The sequence below is a fragment of the Daphnia pulicaria genome, chromosome 9, assembly GCF_021234035.1.
Source record: "Daphnia pulicaria isolate SC F1-1A chromosome 9, SC_F0-13Bv2, whole genome shotgun sequence".
Lineage (NCBI taxonomy): Eukaryota > Metazoa > Arthropoda > Branchiopoda > Diplostraca > Daphniidae > Daphnia > Daphnia pulicaria.
Genome location: NC_060921.1, coordinates 3,905,839 through 3,924,755, shown reverse-complemented (window position 1 = coordinate 3,924,755; position 18,917 = coordinate 3,905,839). Strand labels below are relative to the sequence as shown.

At 42.3% G+C, this 18,917-nt stretch overlaps 6 protein-coding genes and 1 long non-coding RNA gene across 13 annotated transcripts in view; 4 read left to right on the top strand and 3 right to left on the bottom strand.

Annotated features, from left to right (window-relative positions):
• The window catches only part of LOC124313083 (dipeptidase 1-like), a 1,013,891-nt gene that overhangs the window by 416,509 nt on the left and 578,465 nt on the right, over positions 1 to 18,917 (top strand). The gene's annotated exons all lie outside the window — the stretch shown is intronic.
• On the top strand, positions 43 to 2,645 carry LOC124313192 (zinc finger and SCAN domain-containing protein 10-like). Its single transcript, XM_046777982.1, has 4 exons — positions 43 to 329; positions 458 to 1,007; positions 1,082 to 1,411; positions 1,511 to 2,645. Exons 2-4 carry the CDS (start codon positions 483 to 485, stop codon positions 1,745 to 1,747), a joined length of 1,092 nt encoding a protein of 363 aa, XP_046633938.1. The 5' UTR covers positions 43 to 329; positions 458 to 482; the 3' UTR covers positions 1,748 to 2,645.
• Positions 2,659 to 5,608, bottom strand: LOC124313438. Of its 7 annotated transcripts, none has more exons than XM_046778367.1 (4): positions 5,485 to 5,608; positions 3,365 to 3,506; positions 3,177 to 3,306; positions 2,659 to 3,111 (listed from the first exon to the last, which is right to left on the bottom strand). In XM_046778367.1, the coding sequence occupies exons 2-4, from the start codon at positions 3,397 to 3,399 to the stop codon at positions 2,788 to 2,790; spliced, it is 489 nt and encodes a 162-aa protein (XP_046634323.1). In that variant the 5' UTR covers positions 3,400 to 3,506; positions 5,485 to 5,608; the 3' UTR covers positions 2,659 to 2,787. The 7 variants fall into 7 exon arrangements, with proteins under 7 accessions (XP_046634323.1, XP_046634322.1, XP_046634320.1 ...); XM_046778366.1 differs by lacking the exon at positions 5,485 to 5,608 and adding an exon at positions 4,613 to 4,721; XM_046778364.1 differs by lacking the exon at positions 5,485 to 5,608 and adding an exon at positions 3,677 to 4,045.
• LOC124313214 (protein downstream neighbor of son homolog) lies at positions 4,045 to 7,165 on the top strand. The gene is made up of 6 exons (XM_046778017.1): positions 4,045 to 4,240; positions 4,304 to 4,580; positions 4,643 to 5,066; positions 5,435 to 5,618; positions 5,683 to 5,896; positions 5,958 to 7,165. Exons 1-6 carry the CDS (start codon positions 4,050 to 4,052, stop codon positions 6,273 to 6,275), a joined length of 1,608 nt encoding a protein of 535 aa, XP_046633973.1. The 5' UTR covers positions 4,045 to 4,049; the 3' UTR covers positions 6,276 to 7,165.
• Positions 7,526 to 13,355, top strand: LOC124312797 (vitellogenin-2-like). The gene is made up of 13 exons (XM_046777261.1): positions 7,526 to 7,681; positions 7,769 to 7,914; positions 7,989 to 8,114; positions 8,178 to 8,315; positions 8,388 to 8,695; positions 8,772 to 8,964; positions 9,030 to 9,196; positions 9,258 to 9,461; positions 9,533 to 10,016; positions 10,074 to 10,347; positions 10,425 to 11,156; positions 11,228 to 12,021; positions 12,126 to 13,355. The coding sequence occupies exons 1-13, from the start codon at positions 7,618 to 7,620 to the stop codon at positions 13,146 to 13,148; spliced, it is 4,653 nt and encodes a 1,550-aa protein (XP_046633217.1). The 5' UTR covers positions 7,526 to 7,617; the 3' UTR covers positions 13,149 to 13,355.
• LOC124313578 lies at positions 14,284 to 15,799 on the bottom strand. Its single transcript, XR_006910818.1, has 3 exons — positions 15,646 to 15,799; positions 15,109 to 15,201; positions 14,284 to 14,819 (listed from the first exon to the last, which is right to left on the bottom strand). It is a non-coding gene; the product is annotated as an uncharacterized LOC124313578 (long non-coding RNA).
• Positions 16,643 to 18,506, bottom strand: LOC124313211 (aldo-keto reductase family 1 member B1-like). The gene is made up of 7 exons (XM_046778015.1): positions 18,346 to 18,506; positions 18,100 to 18,267; positions 17,819 to 18,022; positions 17,484 to 17,731; positions 17,249 to 17,414; positions 17,027 to 17,127; positions 16,643 to 16,961 (listed from the first exon to the last, which is right to left on the bottom strand). Exons 1-7 carry the CDS (start codon positions 18,418 to 18,420, stop codon positions 16,910 to 16,912), a joined length of 1,014 nt encoding a protein of 337 aa, XP_046633971.1. The 5' UTR covers positions 18,421 to 18,506; the 3' UTR covers positions 16,643 to 16,909.

Here is an 18,917-nt window from a genome sequence, read left to right as displayed (position 1 = left end):
AAACGTTTCGGTTTGCGTGAGCCAAATTGGATAGCATTAGGATAAACGCGTGTCAAACGATGGATTAAAGTGTGGAAATGAAAAAGATTGTGAAATATGTTGATGCCGGATGACGCCATTGTTGGGTACCACGGTGGCGCTAGTGTCTCGTCGAAAAGCATTTTTGCCGCCCGTTGTAGTTTAGGAGAGATCCCCCTCTCCCGCCTGACGGTGTTTGGAAAAAAGACTAAAGAGAGAGAGAGAAATAAAAGCAAAACTGTTCTTCAACAAGAAACTGGGATCAAGATCGACAAGTTGTTTGAGATCAAAAACCACGATTGCCACGCATAGTATGTCAAGCTGACCTGTAGACAGAGATTTTGAGTAGTGCTTTGCTAGAAATTGGTAGATTGTGTGTCTCTTGTTATGTCCATTTTAAAAACCGATGCGTAACATTGTTTGGCTCTTGTGAGTGCAGTATATAGAGAGCTCATTGTTTTACGATGAGCTTCACCCCGTTTGGCGGCTTCCCGACGACGTTGGCAACGATCCCACATTTCGCTGTTGGGAAATTCCAGCAGGCCCAGGACCAGGGGTTTGTTTCAATACCATCGTCCCAGGGCCTGCAGATAGCCGTCAGCACAGTGGACCCATCACAACTGAATCATCACAACCTCAACGGGCATGTCCATGTTCCAACGTCCAGCACCCTCCAGATCCAGAACCAGATGCTCAATACCTTGTTGAGCAAGACTGGCCAGAACGATGTGTTTGTAAAAGTGGAAACAGAGGCGGAGGAAAACGAAAGGTTTCAGCAGCAACACCACCAAGATAAAAGTGCCCAACAGGACATTAGTAGTTTAAATGAATACCTGTCCCGGTTCTCTGGACCACCCACATTCCCTTTCCAGCAGATGTACAAATACCCCACTGAGCTCATCCACGTCACTCAGACTGATGATCAGCAGCAGAACATGATGAATGACAACTCCCCATCGGTTCAAACACCTGAGCAGCAGCAGTCTCAGGTAATGACAATGTCACACTTTCACAACTAACTGTCTTCACACACTTCACCATTTCTCTCATTCAACTTTTGCAGGTCCCCAAGAAAGCCAAAAAGAAGAAAAAGAGACGTGATCCTATCCCTGGAGTGCCTATGCCTAGGAGGAGGAGCACGAGTTTGCAGCCAGCGCTGACGACAGCTCTGGATGGAACGACGCTCTATGGATGCCCTCAGTGCCACACGGTCTTCAACAATCGGGAAGCCATCGAGACTCACCTCACGATACACCGATCGGAGAGACCGTTCATCTGCAACGACTGCGGTGCAGCTCTGAAACGTAAAGAACATTTAGATAGACATAGGTCTTCGCACATGACTGAACGCCCACACCCGTGCCCTGTATGTAGCAAGACATTCAAACGAATCGTGAGTTTTTCCTCCCTTTTTTGTTTTTAAAACTTTTCTTTTATTAATAACCTCAGGATTTGTTTTTAAATATTACGAATGTTGTTTCCTATTACTCAGGAACACTTACAAAGGCATTCGATCATTCATCGAACTGATAAAGTGCACCGTTGTCCTGAATGTGGTAAAGGTTTCAATCGCAAGGATCACCTGACCAAGCACATTCACTCCCATATGGCCAAGAGGATTAAGCAGGAGCTTGGCCAGCAGCCAGGGAAAGCAGGGCAACAGAACAATGACAACAATTCCACCATCAACATTCAGCAGCATCAGAGCGTTTTGGCGCATCTGCATTGAGAGTTTTCTTACGCCTGTAAAAGCAAACAAACCTTCCGCAGGATCGGTGGTCGGTGGCCTCACAGTATTCAAAAGTGACTAAATATGGTTTTTCTTTTTTTTTTCTATTCTGTCCAATAATCTCTTTGAACAGTTGATTCATTTTTGTGTTATTTACCTGTGTTTTTTAATGTCATGTTCATAACACTAGTGCCGATAAGGAGAGAAAGGGACAAACGTTTGGGGCGGCTAAACTTCGGGTCGGGTTGGGGGACATTTGTCGATTAAAAACTTGGCCGACAAGTGACATTGAAATAATCCTTATACAGAAAAAGAAGTACTGCTAGTCTAGCACACACACACACCTATATACACATGCAAAGCTTCCATTGTTGTATTGCGAAAAATATATAGAAGCAAGAAATGAAGAAGAAGCTGGACTTAAAGAAAACATTCAGGGACCAAAATTGGAAATCACACACACACATGCGTTACATACGATGTTTTTTTCTTTTTTTCGAGAGCGTTGGCATAATAATACTCTTTTTTTGCTTTTTGTCCATTTCTGTTGCAAAAAAACACAGCGAAGAAAAGTTTGCAAGAATTTTTCGTTTGGTTTTTGTTTTGTCTTTGTTGAATTGAAAGCGCCTGTGGACGCAAACTTCGCCATTGTACTTTCCTAGTGTGCCACACCTGTCCTCACTTATACCCCTCTTATGTTATACTTTTCCCCGTATCTGCAAGATGATCTTTTTTGGTAAAAAAGTCAATGTCGAAAATGTATCCTCCTTACACTCATTTCTCACAGTGAACGTGAATGCACGTACCCGTGTCATTTGTTTTCCATCCAATTATTCATGTGTGTATTGCCGATTAGCAAGGAGACAGCTGAAATATACGTGTCACAATTTGTAAGATATATCGCTTCTCAGTCTGAAATATAATTTCGTGTATTAATCGACTAGCGAAGATGAAGTGATTTCATAAAATTGTGATTAAAAAAAAAAACCGAAACAGAAAAGAGCGAAATATTATTGTTACATTATTAGTACTGACATCTTCTAGCCGTCGTACTTGTTGGGCTTGAATAGTATACCGTGCCTCTTGACACGCTCAATGTGCAAATCAAACAGCAGCTTGTTGGGTGTGTAGTAGTGAGGGTTGGAGTGAACATCCATGTCTGGTGAATAGGTGTCATCGTGAATAAACTGTTGATGCTGGGGAGTTCTTTCACGTGACATTTCATTGGGAATGTTCAGCAGGTCTGGAAGAGGAAGTGCTTGCCGAGTGATCCCATAGAGATTGGGGTTGCACAAGGAACATTGAATCACACTGCTGGAAGTGCTTGGTTGCAGACGGCATTCACAGATGGAAGATCCAGTAGGCTAGAGAAAACAACACAGAATATGAATTTAGCAAATTATTGTACCCCATGACCTAGAAAACTTACAGTGTATGATGGTGTGGCTTCCGAGTTCAAATTACTACCATTTAAATGCAGGTTGTTGATCCTTTTAGACAGTGGCATAAAGTCACATGCATCTGGATCACCATCACTGAGTTGACGTTTTCTCCTGTGACTGATGGTAAGGAATCACTGACATTGTTTGTATAGAAAGCATGGGAAAGCAGATTTACCATCCAGTTTCATTGTTATAATCAGATTCGTCCATAGTATTAAACGATATTCAAAAGCCTTCGATTAATTCGACGTTGTCCTTTTCTTACGAAAACAAAACTTGTAGTACGTTTACAAGACTTCAAAGATCCATATGACCTCCTAGGAAACACAAAGAAATACATTCAATTCAATTTTAAACAGGATATCAAAAGTGTATAGGCATACAGACACAGAATATGGTTTTCAGATACTTTTGGATCTGAGCTGAGCAGAGACAAAAGAATACCACGAGTTTAACTTAAACTTTTTTTAACGTTAAGGCCTAGTACTTTTGTGTTTGTCATGAAACGTGAAATCATTTCCAACGGGAAGTTGTCTGCTATTAGGGGATAAGATTCCGATATGAAATACGCATCGCCCAAACCATTGAAATAATAAAAAGTAAAAACGCAGAAAAAAATTTATTTTAATTTATTTCAGTATCATATCATATCTTAAAGCTTCCGCTGCTTTTAATTAAATTTTTATTTGGTGATTTTGAAAATGCTTGAAGCCGCCTTTCGTCAAATGACTGAACTTAGCAGAAGAAATGGCGCTCGTGTTCAATTCTTGTCCACAACTCGTAGAACGAAACGTCCGACAAGATATCAAACAAGTGTTGAATAATAGTCTTATAAATCTGTGGTAATCAACTAAATAAAGATGTCAGGGTCTGTTTGGAAAAAGCCTGACGAAGTTATGAGGCAGATGAGGGATAAGAAAAAAGCCCTCCAAGCACGATTCAGTCATGCATCCACCACGACAACAACAAATAATTTAGATAATGACGAAGCCCTGGCCCCCACATCGTCATCGTCAGCAACTGCCTCTGTAAAGAGAAAGAATCCTTTCAGGTATAGTGTAAAATGATTGTATTTTCTCATCAAAAAGTGTCTAACTGTTGCACATCTTGACAGACGCTCCCCAGCCAAGAGGCCAAAACTTCTTACAGTCACTCAAGATGACCAGAGAAATGCAAGTGCCAATGTAGATTTCATGAGCATGTTAAATGCCCCCAATGTAAAAGCTGATACCAATAAAGAGTTGGCTGTGGAACTACCACAAGCTCTGTCAATATTCACTGCAGTAACACCTGTTTGCCAGAAAGTTGATCAGTGTCCTGTTGATTGGTCCTTAAAGACCAGGGTACGCTTCACCTCTAAATCACCTTTCGCCTTCAGCTCTACTCTCAAAGTATGTTTATCTATATCAAGCAACAAAAATACCAGATTTTATGATTCAGCTTTTCGTCGCAGACGTCCGAGGAGGCTTCTGGAATCACAGGTTTCGTGAGATGCGTCAGCTCTCTCAAATCCGACGAGTGGAGCACGTTGGACACGTCAACAAATGCGCAATTTCATCAATGCTGCTTGTTGTGGCAATATCCTTGGCTGCCTTGGTTATCTTTATTCCCTCGGGACACACGAGCCCCTATCACTTCCACCAGCTCTGTCCAAATCGGCATGGACTCGAGCGTGTCAAATTGCCTGATCAACGACTGGTGTGAAAGCTTTCGCTCTCTTTTCGGACTTTTGCGCGCGAGGCAATGCCCATTCTTCTATGTCTGCACTCATCAATTCACTGTTCTCTTTCGAGCTGCTGGAATAGGAGGAGTTGCAGAAATCCATGCTCTATTAACCCCTACCACACGTGGGATGCGAGAAGTTTTGCGACGAGAAGGTATTAAGGACAGCGATTTAGTTCATTGGATAAAATCAATCACATGTGTGCCAGGATTGAATGACACATCCATTTTTTCTTTTTTTTTTCTTAGCGTTAGTTTGCTATTACGTTTGCTTTTTTATTCTTCTTTTTGCTATCCAAAACTTTGAATCAAAAATATTCCATAATTGAATGAGATTTCTAGAGAGAAAATTCGAAGAAAGTACTAGAAGACTTTATAAAACTTGATTTCTTGGAACGTATCAGTTACCATCCGGAGATCGTATTACGATCGTGGTTTCCGATTCGAGTACAAGAAAACAAAAATAAGACGAAACTTTTGAAAGCGTCTAGAATTACATTTTCATCTTGATATTTCAATATAGATATCTCATACTCGATGCCGTTGAAGAAAAGTGGTCAAGATCAAACGAACCCTGTGAATAATGATGAAGATGATGAAACCAAAGAAGCTGACAAAGTTGGCGATCTTGATGACGAAGATTGTGACGAAGATGATGCTGACTGGATCAACGATATCGGCCTGCACTCAAATCTCAGATCAAAATTGTGAGACTAATTAATAATTTGCAGTTTTTCAACATAAATTCAAATCTCGTTAACATTTTCGTAGGGAGGCTGAAAGGTTGCAGGATGGAGGGCAAGGAACAAGCCAAGGCACCTATGCGGACTCGCTCCTTTTGATCGAAGGTGTTGAGACGCAGGGACTGTTCAACTGGCTTCTAAACAGCAAACTGTGTCTGTCTAGCACTGGTCCATTAACTGGAATTCCTCCAACTCTATTCAGTCCCGTCGCTTTCCATCAGGCCACACTCCGACCCCTCAAGGTAACCGAGTTTCAAAGCATTTCAAAATCGACCATTTCACGCTATTGTTTTTCTATCCAAGGCCCGACAAGGTTTTCTGAAGCAAGACGGAGAAAATCTCTACTCCATCGAAGTTCAGGGTCCGATCCTACCCCACTCGATGGTATCGCTAATGAAACTGCTGCAAAGCAGCGATTTCACGGCTGTCTGGACTACGCTATCCAGCACCAAGCCCTTCGCATCATTCCAAAGTTCGACCGCCGCCACTTCTGCATTCGGTAAGGAAAGTTTGAGTGATTGTGGTCTTGACCGGACGAGCCTCGATCTGTTTTGCTCATCACAACTCCCGCCATCCGCTAGCGAGATCCGCTTTCAAGATGGATGTTTTTACTTTAACTAAGAGATAGATCTCTTCTCATTTTTAAACGTCGAATAAGTGTGTTTTTAAATCATGCTCACTCTACAGTCTAGTTGAATAACAAGTCTGTCAAGAAATCAAATCTTGCCAAATCATGTTATCTTACGACTGATCTCACTATGGTACCATATAAAATGTGAACTTATTGCCGAATGCAATGAATAGATTGTAAAACAATGATTTGAACGAATGTTATGTGACGTTAACTCTGGAAGGGATATTAACGCAAGTTATGACCATAACTGAATTCTTGTGTGATCAGAGTTAATTGCAATTTTTATTGAATGTGCATTAATTGAATTCAACATTCAAAAAGTGGTCTGATAACGTAGAAATAAGAGCTAGAAATTTAAGGTTTTATATAATCACAACTTTTTTCAGTCTGTTCACGGTCCAAGGATTCAACAAGCCAGTCGTGGGAGTGCTAGTGGGGTCATTGCGTGCGATAATACGTAATTAAATCAGTATGGCAAAGAAATGTCGTCTCTGAAATATCTTGTGATTGCAAAATCGTGAAATTATATGTTTGTTCTTTGACTTTAAAGCAGAGCAAAATCACTTCGTTCAATTTTCAACTAAATGGGCCATTCAAATTTTGTTTACTTGGTTCCCTCAAGTTTACCATCTCAGCAGTGAGATTATCACCTAACCTTGAAGAGTATTTTCTTCTTTGTGTCTTTTGGAGACCTTGTACCTTGTTTGAAAAAAGATTTCCGCCAATAGTGCTGATTCCTCGTTTTTTCCTTCCAATGTGAGCCGTCAGTCAATTGGCCACAAAGTCAAATGTCAACATTTGGCCAGTCACAACGAAAGCACTGGATTTAAGTACACCCACGAGCTTAGCTTGATAAGATTATTTTACTTAGGAGCCAGTGGGGGGGGGGGGGATAGGGGGTGGAGTGGGAGTAGGAATAGGTCAGGAGATCTGCACATGGCCGAAATGCAAGTAAATACAAAATGTGTTCTTTATTTCGGTAGTTTCACTATCATCTCCCGTTTTGCCTCCCATGAACTAGGTTTTGGGATCGGTTGTTCCATCTGTCCGACTGCGGGAGAAGAGGGAGTGGTGGTGGTGGTGGGTGGGGGGGGGGATTGAGGGAGTTTAGGTGGATGTCATTGCTTGAGTTATTGGTCTTCGAAGAATCGCACCACCATGCGAGACTGTGAAAACCAATCAGCTCGGAGCCTACGCTGTTTCCATGCAAAGATTTCCAACCCAAAAAAGAAGACGGGATCCCACAGCAAGTCACTAGTATATAAGGACGAATGTTGAACCAGTTCAAGTCGCTGTCGCCAGTGATCCTCCAGGACGCTTACATACACGATGGCACGTCTGAGCCTGTTGGCCCTCGCTCTTCTTCTCGTCGCCGGCAGCTGCCGTGCGGAAGGTAAAGACTCAACTTGGTTTTATTTCTCACGAAATTTAGTTTTATTCATTTGGTTAAAACTAACGTTTTGCTTCAACTTCTATTCAGGTTTGTTTGAGGATGGTCAAGAATACCAGTACAGTTACCTTACTTTCACTACAACCGGCGTTCGTGACCCCACTCCATCTGGCTCCTCTTTCGGCATCCGCGGCAACTTGCTCATCCAGAAACAAGCCGGAGAAGCCATCGTCAAGGTAGATATTATTTTTAAACATTTTCTCTGTCTCAAAATAGATTGTCTTATTTAACAATTTTTATTGTTCAATAGCTTTCAGATGTGACCTTAGGTATGCACAATGGCCCCGACACTCTTCTGTCGACCGTCAAGTTCTTGAAGAAGCCCGAGTTGGTTTTGTTGGAGAAACCCTTCAAAATTTCTTTCCTGAATGGAAAGGTAAAACACGAACTCACAATTTTTTTATGAATTGTAAAAAATGTAACATCATGTTACTTTCAGATTACCGGATTCGATGCTGACGCTTCAGATGCCGAATGGTCCATCAACATCAAGAAGGGTTTGGCCACCAAGTTGCAAATGGACGTCGTTGCCGGAGAAATCGGCAAGGGCGACACTGCTTTCTTGCGTACTGTTGAGGTAAATAAAATTTCTGCAATTAAAATTACTAGAAGCGCAATAAATAATGAATTTGATTATGCAAAAAATTAGGACACTGTCGTCGGTACCTGTAACACTACCTACTCGTTCGGAGGTTCTGAAAAGGGTCGCTTGATGCTGATTAAGCAACGCACTCAGAGCGAATGCACCAACGTTCCTCGTATGGGTCATAACAGCTTCGGAGCCACCAACTGTGCTGGTAAATCACAGGATGAGCTCGTCGCCACCACTCAGCTTTACTACCAGCTTAGCCGTGGAGCAAGCAGCAACACTGCCAAGGCTCACATCATCTCATCTTTCGGTTACCAGGTTCTCCAATGGCACCCACCTGCAGGCTCTCCTTTCTACAACTTGGCCAAGTATGATCAAGTCGTTTTCTTGTGTTAGCTTCTTAAATAATTACTAACTATTTTGTTTATTTCTTCCATTGCATAGCACTACTTTGGTTCTTAAGTCATCCGGCCCCATTGCCAAGCCCATCTCCGCTTCTGGCCTGACCAAGCACTATGGCAGCCTTCGTTACACCCTCAAGCGCCCTATCCCCACACCCGAGGATATCGACTTGGCTCGCGAGGAGGATTTCTTGCACCCCGAGGAACCCCAATCCCAACAAGCTCTCCGTGCTAAGGTAAGCGATTAATAATTTATCTATTAAAATGTTGAACTGTTTGATTGAAAATTGGAATTCTTCAGGCTGTTCCCACTTTGACTAAGCTGAAGGAAGTCATTGGATCATCAGCCCTTAATGATGAAACTCTTTTGGATCCCACCGCTATGGCCGCCCTCCAGCTTTTCCAGGCAATGAGCTTGGAAAGTTTGAAAGCTGTCTGGAAAAATGTTGAAAGCGACGAGGAGCTCAAGTAGTTTTCATGAAATTAGTTTTTCAAATCCATTTGATACTGATGTAAATTTATTGTTTAGGAACTTGTTCACCGAGATGATCCCACTTACTGGCACCAACCCCGCTGCTTTGTTGATCAAGGAATTGGTTCTGGGTGGCAAACTCAGCGAGATGGAAGCTCGTCGTATGGTTGCTTTCCTCCCCTATTACTTGCGCATGCCATCTGAGAAACTGTTGACCTCCTGGGAGGATCTCTTGAAGGAGAGCCCCAGCATCAAGACCAAGTAGGATTGACGTTATAATACCTTTGTTTAAATGATTTCTCTAAATGTTTGACTTGTAAAAAAAAAATTAGGGAATTGAGAGGTGCCATTGCTTTGGCTTTCGGTCATTTGGTTGGCGTCACCTGCGGTGGCAACAAACTGCGTCCCTGCAAGACCGACACCATCAACAAGTACACCCGCATGTCCTATGAAGCCTTCAAGTCGGCAAAGACCCACCCCGAGATGATCGTTGCCTTGAGCACTCTGCGCAACACCAACTTGCTCCCTGCCATTGAGCGTCTTATTCCTCACGTCAAGAGCGGCTCCGTTCCTCACGCCGTCCGCCCCCACGTCATCTTCGCTCTGCAGCCCATCGCCGCAGTGAACCGCAACAAGTTCTTGTCTGCTGTTCTCCCCCTGATCCTCAATGCCACCGAGACCACCGAGATCCGTATCGCCGCCATCTCTACCCTGTTCCGCGTTCAACCCACTTTCCTCGAGCTGCAACAGCTGATCGCTGGCGCCATTTGGGAACGCAATCAGGAAGTTCTCAACTTCATGATGACCACCTTCCGCGTAAGTCCAAATCGAATAACAATAACATCAGTCAATTGATTTACTTTTCCTTTGCAGAACTACGCCGATTCCAAGAATCCTTGCATCAAGCCTATCGCCAACCAACTGCAATTGTTGTTGCGTCGCGTCGCCCACATCAAAACCAACTTCTTCCGTTCCAGCAACCGCGTCTTCGACTTCCAAGACCAGAAATATGGTTTCGGTGGTGGTCTGCAACTTGCCACTATCTACGGTGAAGAGTCCCGCGCTCCCCTCATCATTTCCGGACGTGCCAACTATCGCGTTTCTGAATTCAACTACGTCCCTCTTGAGATCATGATTCGTTTGGAAGGTAAATTTTAACCTTAACCGGTGAATTCTCTGTACAAAAAGTAAAAATCGTTTTCTTTCGTATTATTCCATCACCAGGTGTTGAGGATGCTTACGTCCGTCTCTTCCGCAAACTGGATCCCAAGGACTTCAAGCTGGATACTCTGAAGGATCTTTTGCAAAAGACCATGAAGATTGTTCCTCGCCAACAGGCTCCCATGAAGATGGAAATCTTGTTGCGCTCCCAAGGCTACACTTTGATGTACCGTCACATGGCCATGGAAGAAATCGCTGGACTGATGGAAGGAAAGGGATTGGTCGAGATGATCTCCCGTGGCTTGAAATTGACCCGCAGCATGGTCATGCTCGGCGGACAGCACATCAGCTGGAGGGCCAACGATGTCGGTCTGCCCGTCGGTGTCGGCCTGAGCACTCCTGGATTCGCTCGCCACCAGTTGGCATATGGCAACGTTAACCAGCCCAACAAGCTCGGCCGCTCCATCCTGGCCGATTTGGACGTCACTTTGCAAGTCGTCACTTACATGGTCGCCTACAATCCTCTCGGAGTTTCCCAGGGAATCATCAAGGCTCGCGGATCTCGCGTCCACTTGCCCGCCAACATTTTGGTCGGATTCTCTCCCTCCGACAGCCAAGTCGAAATCAAGATGAACACTCCCACCGAAGAGAAACCCCTGTCCTACCTGTTCACCAGCAAGACTGCCGCTTTCATGTGGGGCAAAGACGATTCTAAGGCTCTCTCTTACCTCAAGGATACTTGCTCCGAATGCGAACCCAAAGCTTTGGTAACCCGTGGAGAGCAATTCCGCAAAGGTAATTATTTAAAAGCCTTTATTTTCAATTATTTGACGAATTGCAAATAATGAAATTTATTTTCTGAACAGGACAAGTGGTTCGTGAAAACATCAACGAACTCTTGGGCATGGAATCCCACGTCGAAGTTTACAACTGCGAGACTTACACCGGCAAGGCCTCCATCGCCAAGGTGATGTACGAATCCTTCAAGCCCTCGGAAATCAACTCGCACGGTAGCGTGCCCGGTTTCCTCGTCATGGGATTCATGCAAATGCGCAACTACTTCTACCAATACCCACCCACTGGCGCTTGCTCCATGAAGGCTGTCCTGCACAGGACTCAAGTGAACCCTGCTGAAGCTATTGAAATCAAGTTGAAGATGGATTCTGCCGTCCCAACTGGCAAGAAGGCCGCTCCCGGCAAGACTTTCAGCAACGTCAAGGGTGCCGTCACTTTGTTGGGCTCCCCCGAACGCAAATGGAACGTCGAAGTCAACATTGAGAAGGAACCTTTCAACGTTAAATCACAGGTCGCTGTCAAGATTGCCCGTCTTGCCAACCCTGGACTTAAGGTTCCCAGCCGCGCTCTTTGCGTCAACGTCAAGACCGCCTGGGCTAATCTTCCCGAGGACATTTTCGAGACCCCGTCGACTATTGAGCCCTCCGTTCAGCGTGAAGTTTCCTTCGTGTGGGGTGAGGCTCCTTCCGACCAGTGCCCTAAGGCCAACGCCAAGGACATCTCCACCATTATGGTCAAGGTCCAGGGCAACATCACTGAAGCTCAACGTGAAGCCGCCACCAGCCGCAACACCTATCCTTATGATCGCTGCGATTTGGACCGCAATGATGCCGGCCGCTCTGGCATCGTTGGCCCAATGACCCAGGTAATGAATCGGATTTTTTTTTTTTTTTTTTTTTAATTATTTGCCTTTTGAAATTACGTAATTTGAAGCAATGGATGATTCTAACGTCATTTCCATCCGTTTAGGCTTGTTACGAAGCTGTCCTGCACTACGCCACTCCCCGTAGCTACGTTTTGGACATCCACTACGCCAACTTGTCTCCCCGTGGTCAGATGGCTCTCGCCCGTGTCGACACTATGCTGAAGGCCTCCTTGTTGCCCTACTGGAGCATGCATGCCCCTCATGGCCCTACTGCCACCGCCAAGAAGGTCATCGGTGCCGGTCACATTGAATTGAAGTTGGACGTTAACGAAGACGATGTTGATCTCCATGTCCACACCGATGTGATGCACAGCCACTACGAGAACGTGGATATCCTCAAGAACTTGGGCATGGCTCTGCGCAACGCCCGTCTGCCCATGTCGCAAATGTTCGCCATCAAGGCTGGTTTCGTCGGCATTTGCGACGTTGCCCCCAAGGCCGTCGTCACTTTCGACAATGTCACCATGAACGCTGACCTGCCCACCTGCTACACTCTCATCTCGGCCGACTGCTCTCCCACTCCTCGCTACGCAGTCTTCGCCAAGAAGACCACTGGCCCATCTCTTCCCTTGGCCGTCAAAATCTACGCCGGTGGCCACACCCTCGAACTGAACCCCGTCGCTAGCGGAGTCGAAGTTAAGGCCAACGACAAGGTCGTCAAGGTTGAAAACAACAAGCCCTACGTCTTGGCCGACAAGGACAACGTCATCCAGTACATTGTCGTCAGCAAGATTGGTGCCCGCTACTTTGTCCAGGTCCCAGTCCTCAAGTTGACCTTCCGTTACACTGGCGATGACATCACCAGCATGATCCCCGCCACCCACCGCGCTCAACATTGCGGTCTGTGCGGTGATTACAACGGCCAGTTCTCCCGCGAATTGGTCAGCCCGTCCGGCTGCAACGTCAAGGATGCCACCGACTTGGCCAGGTCTTACGTCTTGAGAGACAACAAGTGCAAGGAGAGCATCCCAGTTCCTCCATGCGTCGCTGAGCCCATCAGTGTTGGTGAAAGGAAGACCCGTTCCGTTGGAATTGTTGGTCATATGGATAAATTTATCCGTTCTTAAACTGAACATAGTCCATCGAAATGCTTGTCGACATAACTGACGAGTCAACAACTTTTTAAACCATTTCTTTTTATGTTCAATTTTCGACTTTCCTTTTAGAGCTATTTGCAGTCTAACTTTCGACGATCCTTTTGAGTGTGTAGTTGACCTTTTTGTTGTTTAACTGTCCTCAGAATTGAATGCCTGAATACAACAAATCAGGAAATATTTTGTTAGCTCGGTTCCTGCCTGGAAAATAACTGTCAACTTCGCTTAACTGCTATGCAGCTTTGCTGTGTGCTTTCAAAAACTAACGAAATTTTACTGATTAAAATAGGCATTATTTAAAACAGGGAAGACACAGTACAGAATGGCAGAAATAAAGGTAAAAGGGTGATTCTGATTCCTAGAGGTAGTAGAAGACGATAGTTCGTCAGCAATCTGGAATCACTAACAGATGCCATAGACAAGGCACATAAGCGAATGTCAAGCTGCCTTCTTCATTGTTGAAGCATCATAACCTTGGGATTTCGTCTGTTGTGATGTGTTATGTTGCGGTCATGGCTTTTTGGTGAAGACTTGATACAAATTTGGAGGGGAGAATATTAAGTAAGTAACAAATTTATTTGCCTTTAATTGTTAGTTATATTTCAATTTCAATTATAAGTGTCAACGAGCTAGAGCGGACAATTTCTTACTACTCGTCCGTGGATGCTAAGTGCTGTCACTAGGTGGCTAAATATTTCAGTGTGGTTAGGGATTGAACTATTCGGCCCTAGTTGGTAGAGGGATGTACTGGAGGGGGGGTCACCATAGGGCATACTGCATAGTGTTGAGCATGGAGTTGTGAGAAAGAGAAACTCAGATCCCACATCTCAGAAACAAAAACCAGTTGTCGTTCTTTTTCTTCCGAGAGTGACCGGGGAGAAGTCATCGTCACTTTCTTTCCTGACTTAGTTCTTCATAAAAAAAGGTATAAACAATTATAAAATTCATAAGAATTTTATAAACAAAAATGAACATCGTCAAATTTTTGCGAAAAAGACAGTAAAATTATAATGGTGGTTGTTTTTGGTAAATCAATTAAGCTTTATAAAATAGATATTTGATTCATATTTAAACAAGTGCAGTTTAATAATAATAATAAAGCAGAAAATGATTTTGGTTTCAGCAATTTATTTTTTTAACGAGGTAATCTTATAGATTAAGAGCGAAACGTTTGGAGGCGGTAAGAGTTCATCGGAGTATAAGAATCTTTGTGGTTTAACTTTTCTTTCTCATAGAAAATATCAAATTTCGTTGCAATTCCCCATTCGACCACGACACCCCTGGTCTTCACACAACTAGGCAACAGAGGACATTTTTGTTTACTTAGGGAAAAGGGACAATAGATTTTCAATTTTAATTTATGTAAATCTAATAATTCATCAGTAAAATTTTTCATCCTGCATTACCTCAACAGGTAACAGAAGAACACACCAACAAAAGGCCAGACAGCAATCAGGCAACACCAACTATTTTGCACACAACAGCTCAACACAACATGGACACCAAAATTGAAGTCTGATGTTGAATTTCAAGTCTGCAGAAGATCCATTTCAGTTCATCTCTCAATCGGAAAATGTCTGCCACACTACTGCACAACAGACATCACCGCCATTAACAGCTTCAACGCCAAACTGAAAAAGGAATCTTACAAAGCAAACGAACACAAGTTAACCGAGAACATTCTCAAACAAATAAAAAGAGGAAAATTCAGTTCTGTTCAAAAAAAGCAAGTAACAGAAAATTGCAACTTTCTACAAGCTGATGAAAATCTTTTCACAAAGGCTCTTATTAGAAGCAGTTAGTAATTGTCAATTATCATCTAAATCAAAGTTTTATGTCCAATGAGTAATTTCTAAGCAAAGAACACATACACGGACTACAATTTAAGCAAAATGCAAACCCAACTCAAGGTGTCTTTCAAGTAAATTGTTACCATTTCAGATTTCCTTCCCATTTTTCATGTGCAACATGCATCAGAGGCATTTTGTTGACTTGGCACTGCATGTTGAGAAAAATCTTCACCAACCTGTCAAAAAATAAATTAGATTAGTAAAAGAAACTTTTCAAACTTTTGTTGACTAAAATCCATGTTTTCGCAAGCTTGATTCACGTCAATCTCTAAACTGAAATAATTCGCTAATCAAATCACAGGAAATATTTTCCAATAATGCGTAACTTTAAATTACAAATGTATAGTAATAGGTAATTAAGAAAAAGCTCAATTTCTATCAGAAACTCAATTACAGAATTTTAATGTGCGAACAAAGTCTAAGGATTATTTAATTACTTGTACTGTTCTGAAGTACTTTGACATGTGATGAAACGTACAACATGCAGCAAGAGACGACATTTTAAACAAGTGTACAACAAGCATGGCAGCCATGGCCACATGGAATTGGCTAGTATTAATTTAAGACCATGTCACCCTAAATTAACCGTAGAAAACGTTAAGAATTAGAGTAGGAATTACCTTTTTTTATGAAGAACTAAGTCAGGAAAGAAAGTGACGATGACTTCTCCCCGGTCAACGTCTCGGAAGAAAAAGAACGACAACTGGTTTTTGTTTCTGAGATGTGGGATCTGAGTTTCTCTTTCTCACAACTCCATGCTCAACACTATGCCCTATGGTGACCCCCCCTCCAGTACATCCCTCTACCAACTAGGGCCGAATAGTTCAATCCCTAACCACACTGAAATATTTAGCCACCTAGTGACAGCACTTAGCATCCACGGACGAGTAGTAAGAAATTGTCCGCTCTAGCTCGTTGACACTTATAATTGAAATTGAAATATAACTAACAATTAAAGGCAAATAAATTTGTTACTTACTTAATATTCTCCCCTCCAAATTTGTATCAAGTCTTCACCAAAAAGCCATGACCGCAACATAACACATCACAACAGACGAAATCCCAAGGTGATGATCGATGCTTCAACAATGAAGAAGGCAGTTGACATTCGCTTATGTTCCTTGTCTATGGCATCTGTTAGTGATTCCAGATTGCTGACGAACTATCGTCTTCTGCTACCTCTAGGAATCACCCTTTTTTATTTCTGCTATTCTGCACTGTGTCTTACCTGTTTTGAATCTTCCTTTTTTTCCTGTAGGTTTCGATGACCATCGACACTTGGAGAGCTGGACTCCTATTGGTTCAAACGGTTCAACGCAAGTCGCGAAACATAATAAAACATTGCAGCGCGCAGCCGCACAATTTGCAAATATGCTAAAGCAAGATTGCAACTGCACTCATACTTTGAATAAAACAAAAACTACATGCTCATGATTAACCGAGTAATGCAAGCCAACAGAGCTCAATAAGAGATTGCTACACTATCTAAGGCAGTTCACCCACAAGAGCTCCAGGCCGTTCCTAAAGTCTTTAACTGTAATGTGTAATGCCACAACTTTATCAGATCATCAAGAATCCCATAGACAAACGGACTAAGATCACAAAGAGTCGCTACCGATTGGCAACAAACTATATATATTTTAATTGCAGGCAGAGGATCAAATATGTTTGCATTCTTTGTTTGAAAGTTTCAAAATTTACTCTGTAAAAATTGGAAGTTCAGATTCATCAGTTCAACAAATGATGCGATGTTTCAACGTAATAAACATAAACGAGTAAACGACCATCTATTATTTGTATATATAATATGATAATGTGGTTTCATAAATCTTCGTTCGTTTTTGTGTTCATCTCGAAGCTTCTCAAAAACGTCCCGTCATACAACTAATTCTTTGGTGCGCGGTGAGGGAATGGGTTTTCTGGGTGCTTGTCCATTCTTTAAATTTAAAGAAATGTCTTAAATGGAATTATAAGGTTTGAATTTGCTGAGTTTAAATTTACCCTTTAAAAAAAGATGAAAACTCAAAGGTGAATCCCATCTCTCCTAGGTCCAGTTCTTGAAGCTGTGCTATATCGACCGGTGAAAGGGTAAAGTCGAATATCTGTTAATAAAATTTAAGTAGAATTAAAGTTATTGCAAACAAAATTGTAATTAAAAAATAGACTAAAAAAAGTAATCTTCAAACAATATTAATCAAATACGCAATTCAATGGGGATTTTACCTGGAAATTAGATCGAATTCGTTCAGACGAGACGCTTTTAGGAATCACGGATACACCAAGTTCAGTCAAGTATTTTATGAGAATTTGTGCGCTTGATTTTTTATGCTTATCGGCAATTTTAACTATTACTGGATGCTGAAACAAATCCGGAATGACAACAGGTGGTCTGCAAAAATAATTAAAAACAAAAAAAAATGAATTTGACTATAAATAAATAAATATGTGATTTACTTACTTAAGGCCAAGTTTAGAGTAAAATTCATTGCGACCCGGTGAGGCAAAGGGAGCGTATGCACAAATAGTTATGCCATGTTTCTGGCAAAATTCTCTCAACGATTTTTGCTGAAATTGGACGTGCATTTCAACTTGCACGTTTGCTGGTTTGATGCGACTATTGTTGATAACACGTTTAATTTGTTCCTCGTTGAAATTGGAGACACCAATGGATTTTACTAAACCAGCGTCTACTTGCTTCTCCATCGACTTTGAATTAAAAAGTTTAGAAAATGACCGTTTTGTGATTTTCTAGAACACTAGTAACAAGTGAAACAATTATGCTGGATATTTTACCTTCCACAATTCCACCAAGTTGGTGTGCATGTCTATCATTGCAAATCCTTGCTCGTCGTGGGGGAAAACATCTTGATCATGTTTTCCAATTAAGCCGATTGGTGCGTGAATAAGATAAAGGTCTACATAATCTAGTCGAAGAGCACTTAGAGATTTTCTCAGAAATTTGTCCACGTCTTCTGGACGATTTCCAATCATTGGCAGCTAAATACACAGAAAACAGTCCGATTCGATGAACTTCTCTCCCCACTACTTTCAATAACAAATAACAATTGCAGTACCTTAGTAACGATGAAAAGCTCTTCCCTTTTAACTTTTCTTGATTGAATCCATTGCTGTAGTACTTCTCCGATAGCGTCTTCGTTCAAGTAGTTGTAAGCAGTATCGATGTGACGGTAACCTGCTTCCAAAGCTGCATTTACTGCTTTTTGAATCTCTTCTTTTGAAGACTAGAAAACAAAATTTTTCATGAATAAATCTACCATTAATGAATAGGTATCGGATAGAAAAAATTTTAAAATTTTTACCTGCCAAGTTCCAAGTCCAACAACCGGCATTTTATTCCCATTCCAAAAGGTGATATGATTTTGGCTGGACGACATAATTTAAAAAATTAATGTGTGCGTTTCCTTACTCCAACGACTCGAAAGGGGTTACTGACGGGAACTGATAAGTTTTTGTATCCATGCAGCGGCGTTATATAGAGAAAGATAGCTTGCCAAGTCATTCTTGAACGGCAAATTGTGTTAAATAATGTTGACATAATGTGACTCAACAGATTTTGGTTCCTTTCTTCACTACAGGATACATCAGCTCCCTATAGCTGTATTTTATCACTAGCGGTGCGTGACTTGCACCCACTAGTGGTGTGGTGAACTGGTGACGACGACGACATCCGGCCTTAGGGCACAATAAGAAAAACTACAATTTCTTACCGTGATCACGAACTTCACGGTCAGAACAACTTTCTCATTTACAAGCATTGGCTTACTGCCTAGGGCTGTATGTGGATTCACACTACTAAGGAAAGAAAAGAGGAAGACATATGTCCAACTGCAACATTAGAATGCCGGAGGCTGATGATGACGTCATAACATAT

What these genes read in the sequence shown, in the direction of transcription:
- LOC124313438 (XM_046778367.1), bottom strand. Translation starts at nt 3,399, where the DNA reads ATGGACGAATCTGATTATAACAATGAAACTGGATG. An exon ending in TATAACAATGAAACTGGATG is followed by an intron (nt 3,307 to 3,364) that starts GTAAATCTGCTT and finishes CCTTACCATCAG; the next exon opens with TCACAGGAGAAAACGTCAAC. An exon ending in AAGCCACACCATCATACACT is followed by an intron (nt 3,112 to 3,176) that starts GTAAGTTTTCTA and finishes TGTTTTCTCTAG; the next exon opens with CCTACTGGATCTTCCATCTG.
- LOC124313214 (XM_046778017.1), top strand. Translation starts at nt 4,050, where the DNA reads ATGTCAGGGTCTGTTTGGAAAAAGCCTGACGAAGTTATGAGGCAGATG. An exon ending in CCTTCAGCTCTACTCTCAAA is followed by an intron (nt 4,581 to 4,642) that starts GTATGTTTATCT and finishes TTTTCGTCGCAG; the next exon opens with ACGTCCGAGGAGGCTTCTGG. An exon ending in TCAAATCTCAGATCAAAATT is followed by an intron (nt 5,619 to 5,682) that starts GTGAGACTAATT and finishes ACATTTTCGTAG; the next exon opens with GGAGGCTGAAAGGTTGCAGG.
- LOC124312797 (XM_046777261.1), top strand. Translation starts at nt 7,618, where the DNA reads ATGGCACGTCTGAGCCTGTTGGCCCTCGCTCTTCTTCTCGTCGCCGGC. An exon ending in AACAAGCTCTCCGTGCTAAG is followed by an intron (nt 8,965 to 9,029) that starts GTAAGCGATTAA and finishes GGAATTCTTCAG; the next exon opens with GCTGTTCCCACTTTGACTAA. An exon ending in TCGTTGGCCCAATGACCCAG is followed by an intron (nt 12,022 to 12,125) that starts GTAATGAATCGG and finishes CCATCCGTTTAG; the next exon opens with GCTTGTTACGAAGCTGTCCT.
- LOC124313211 (XM_046778015.1), bottom strand. Translation starts at nt 18,420, where the DNA reads ATGTCGTCCAGCCAAAATCATATCACCTTTTGGAATGGGAATAAAATG. An exon ending in AGCTTTTCATCGTTACTAAG is followed by an intron (nt 18,023 to 18,099) that starts GTACTGCAATTG and finishes CTGTGTATTTAG; the next exon opens with CTGCCAATGATTGGAAATCG. An exon ending in ACTTGGTGGAATTGTGGAAG is followed by an intron (nt 17,732 to 17,818) that starts GTAAAATATCCA and finishes TTTAATTCAAAG; the next exon opens with TCGATGGAGAAGCAAGTAGA.
- LOC124313192 (XM_046777982.1), top strand. Translation starts at nt 483, where the DNA reads ATGAGCTTCACCCCGTTTGGCGGCTTCCCGACGACGTTGGCAACGATC. An exon ending in CTGAGCAGCAGCAGTCTCAG is followed by an intron (nt 1,008 to 1,081) that starts GTAATGACAATG and finishes CAACTTTTGCAG; the next exon opens with GTCCCCAAGAAAGCCAAAAA. An exon ending in GCAAGACATTCAAACGAATC is followed by an intron (nt 1,412 to 1,510) that starts GTGAGTTTTTCC and finishes CCTATTACTCAG; the next exon opens with GAACACTTACAAAGGCATTC.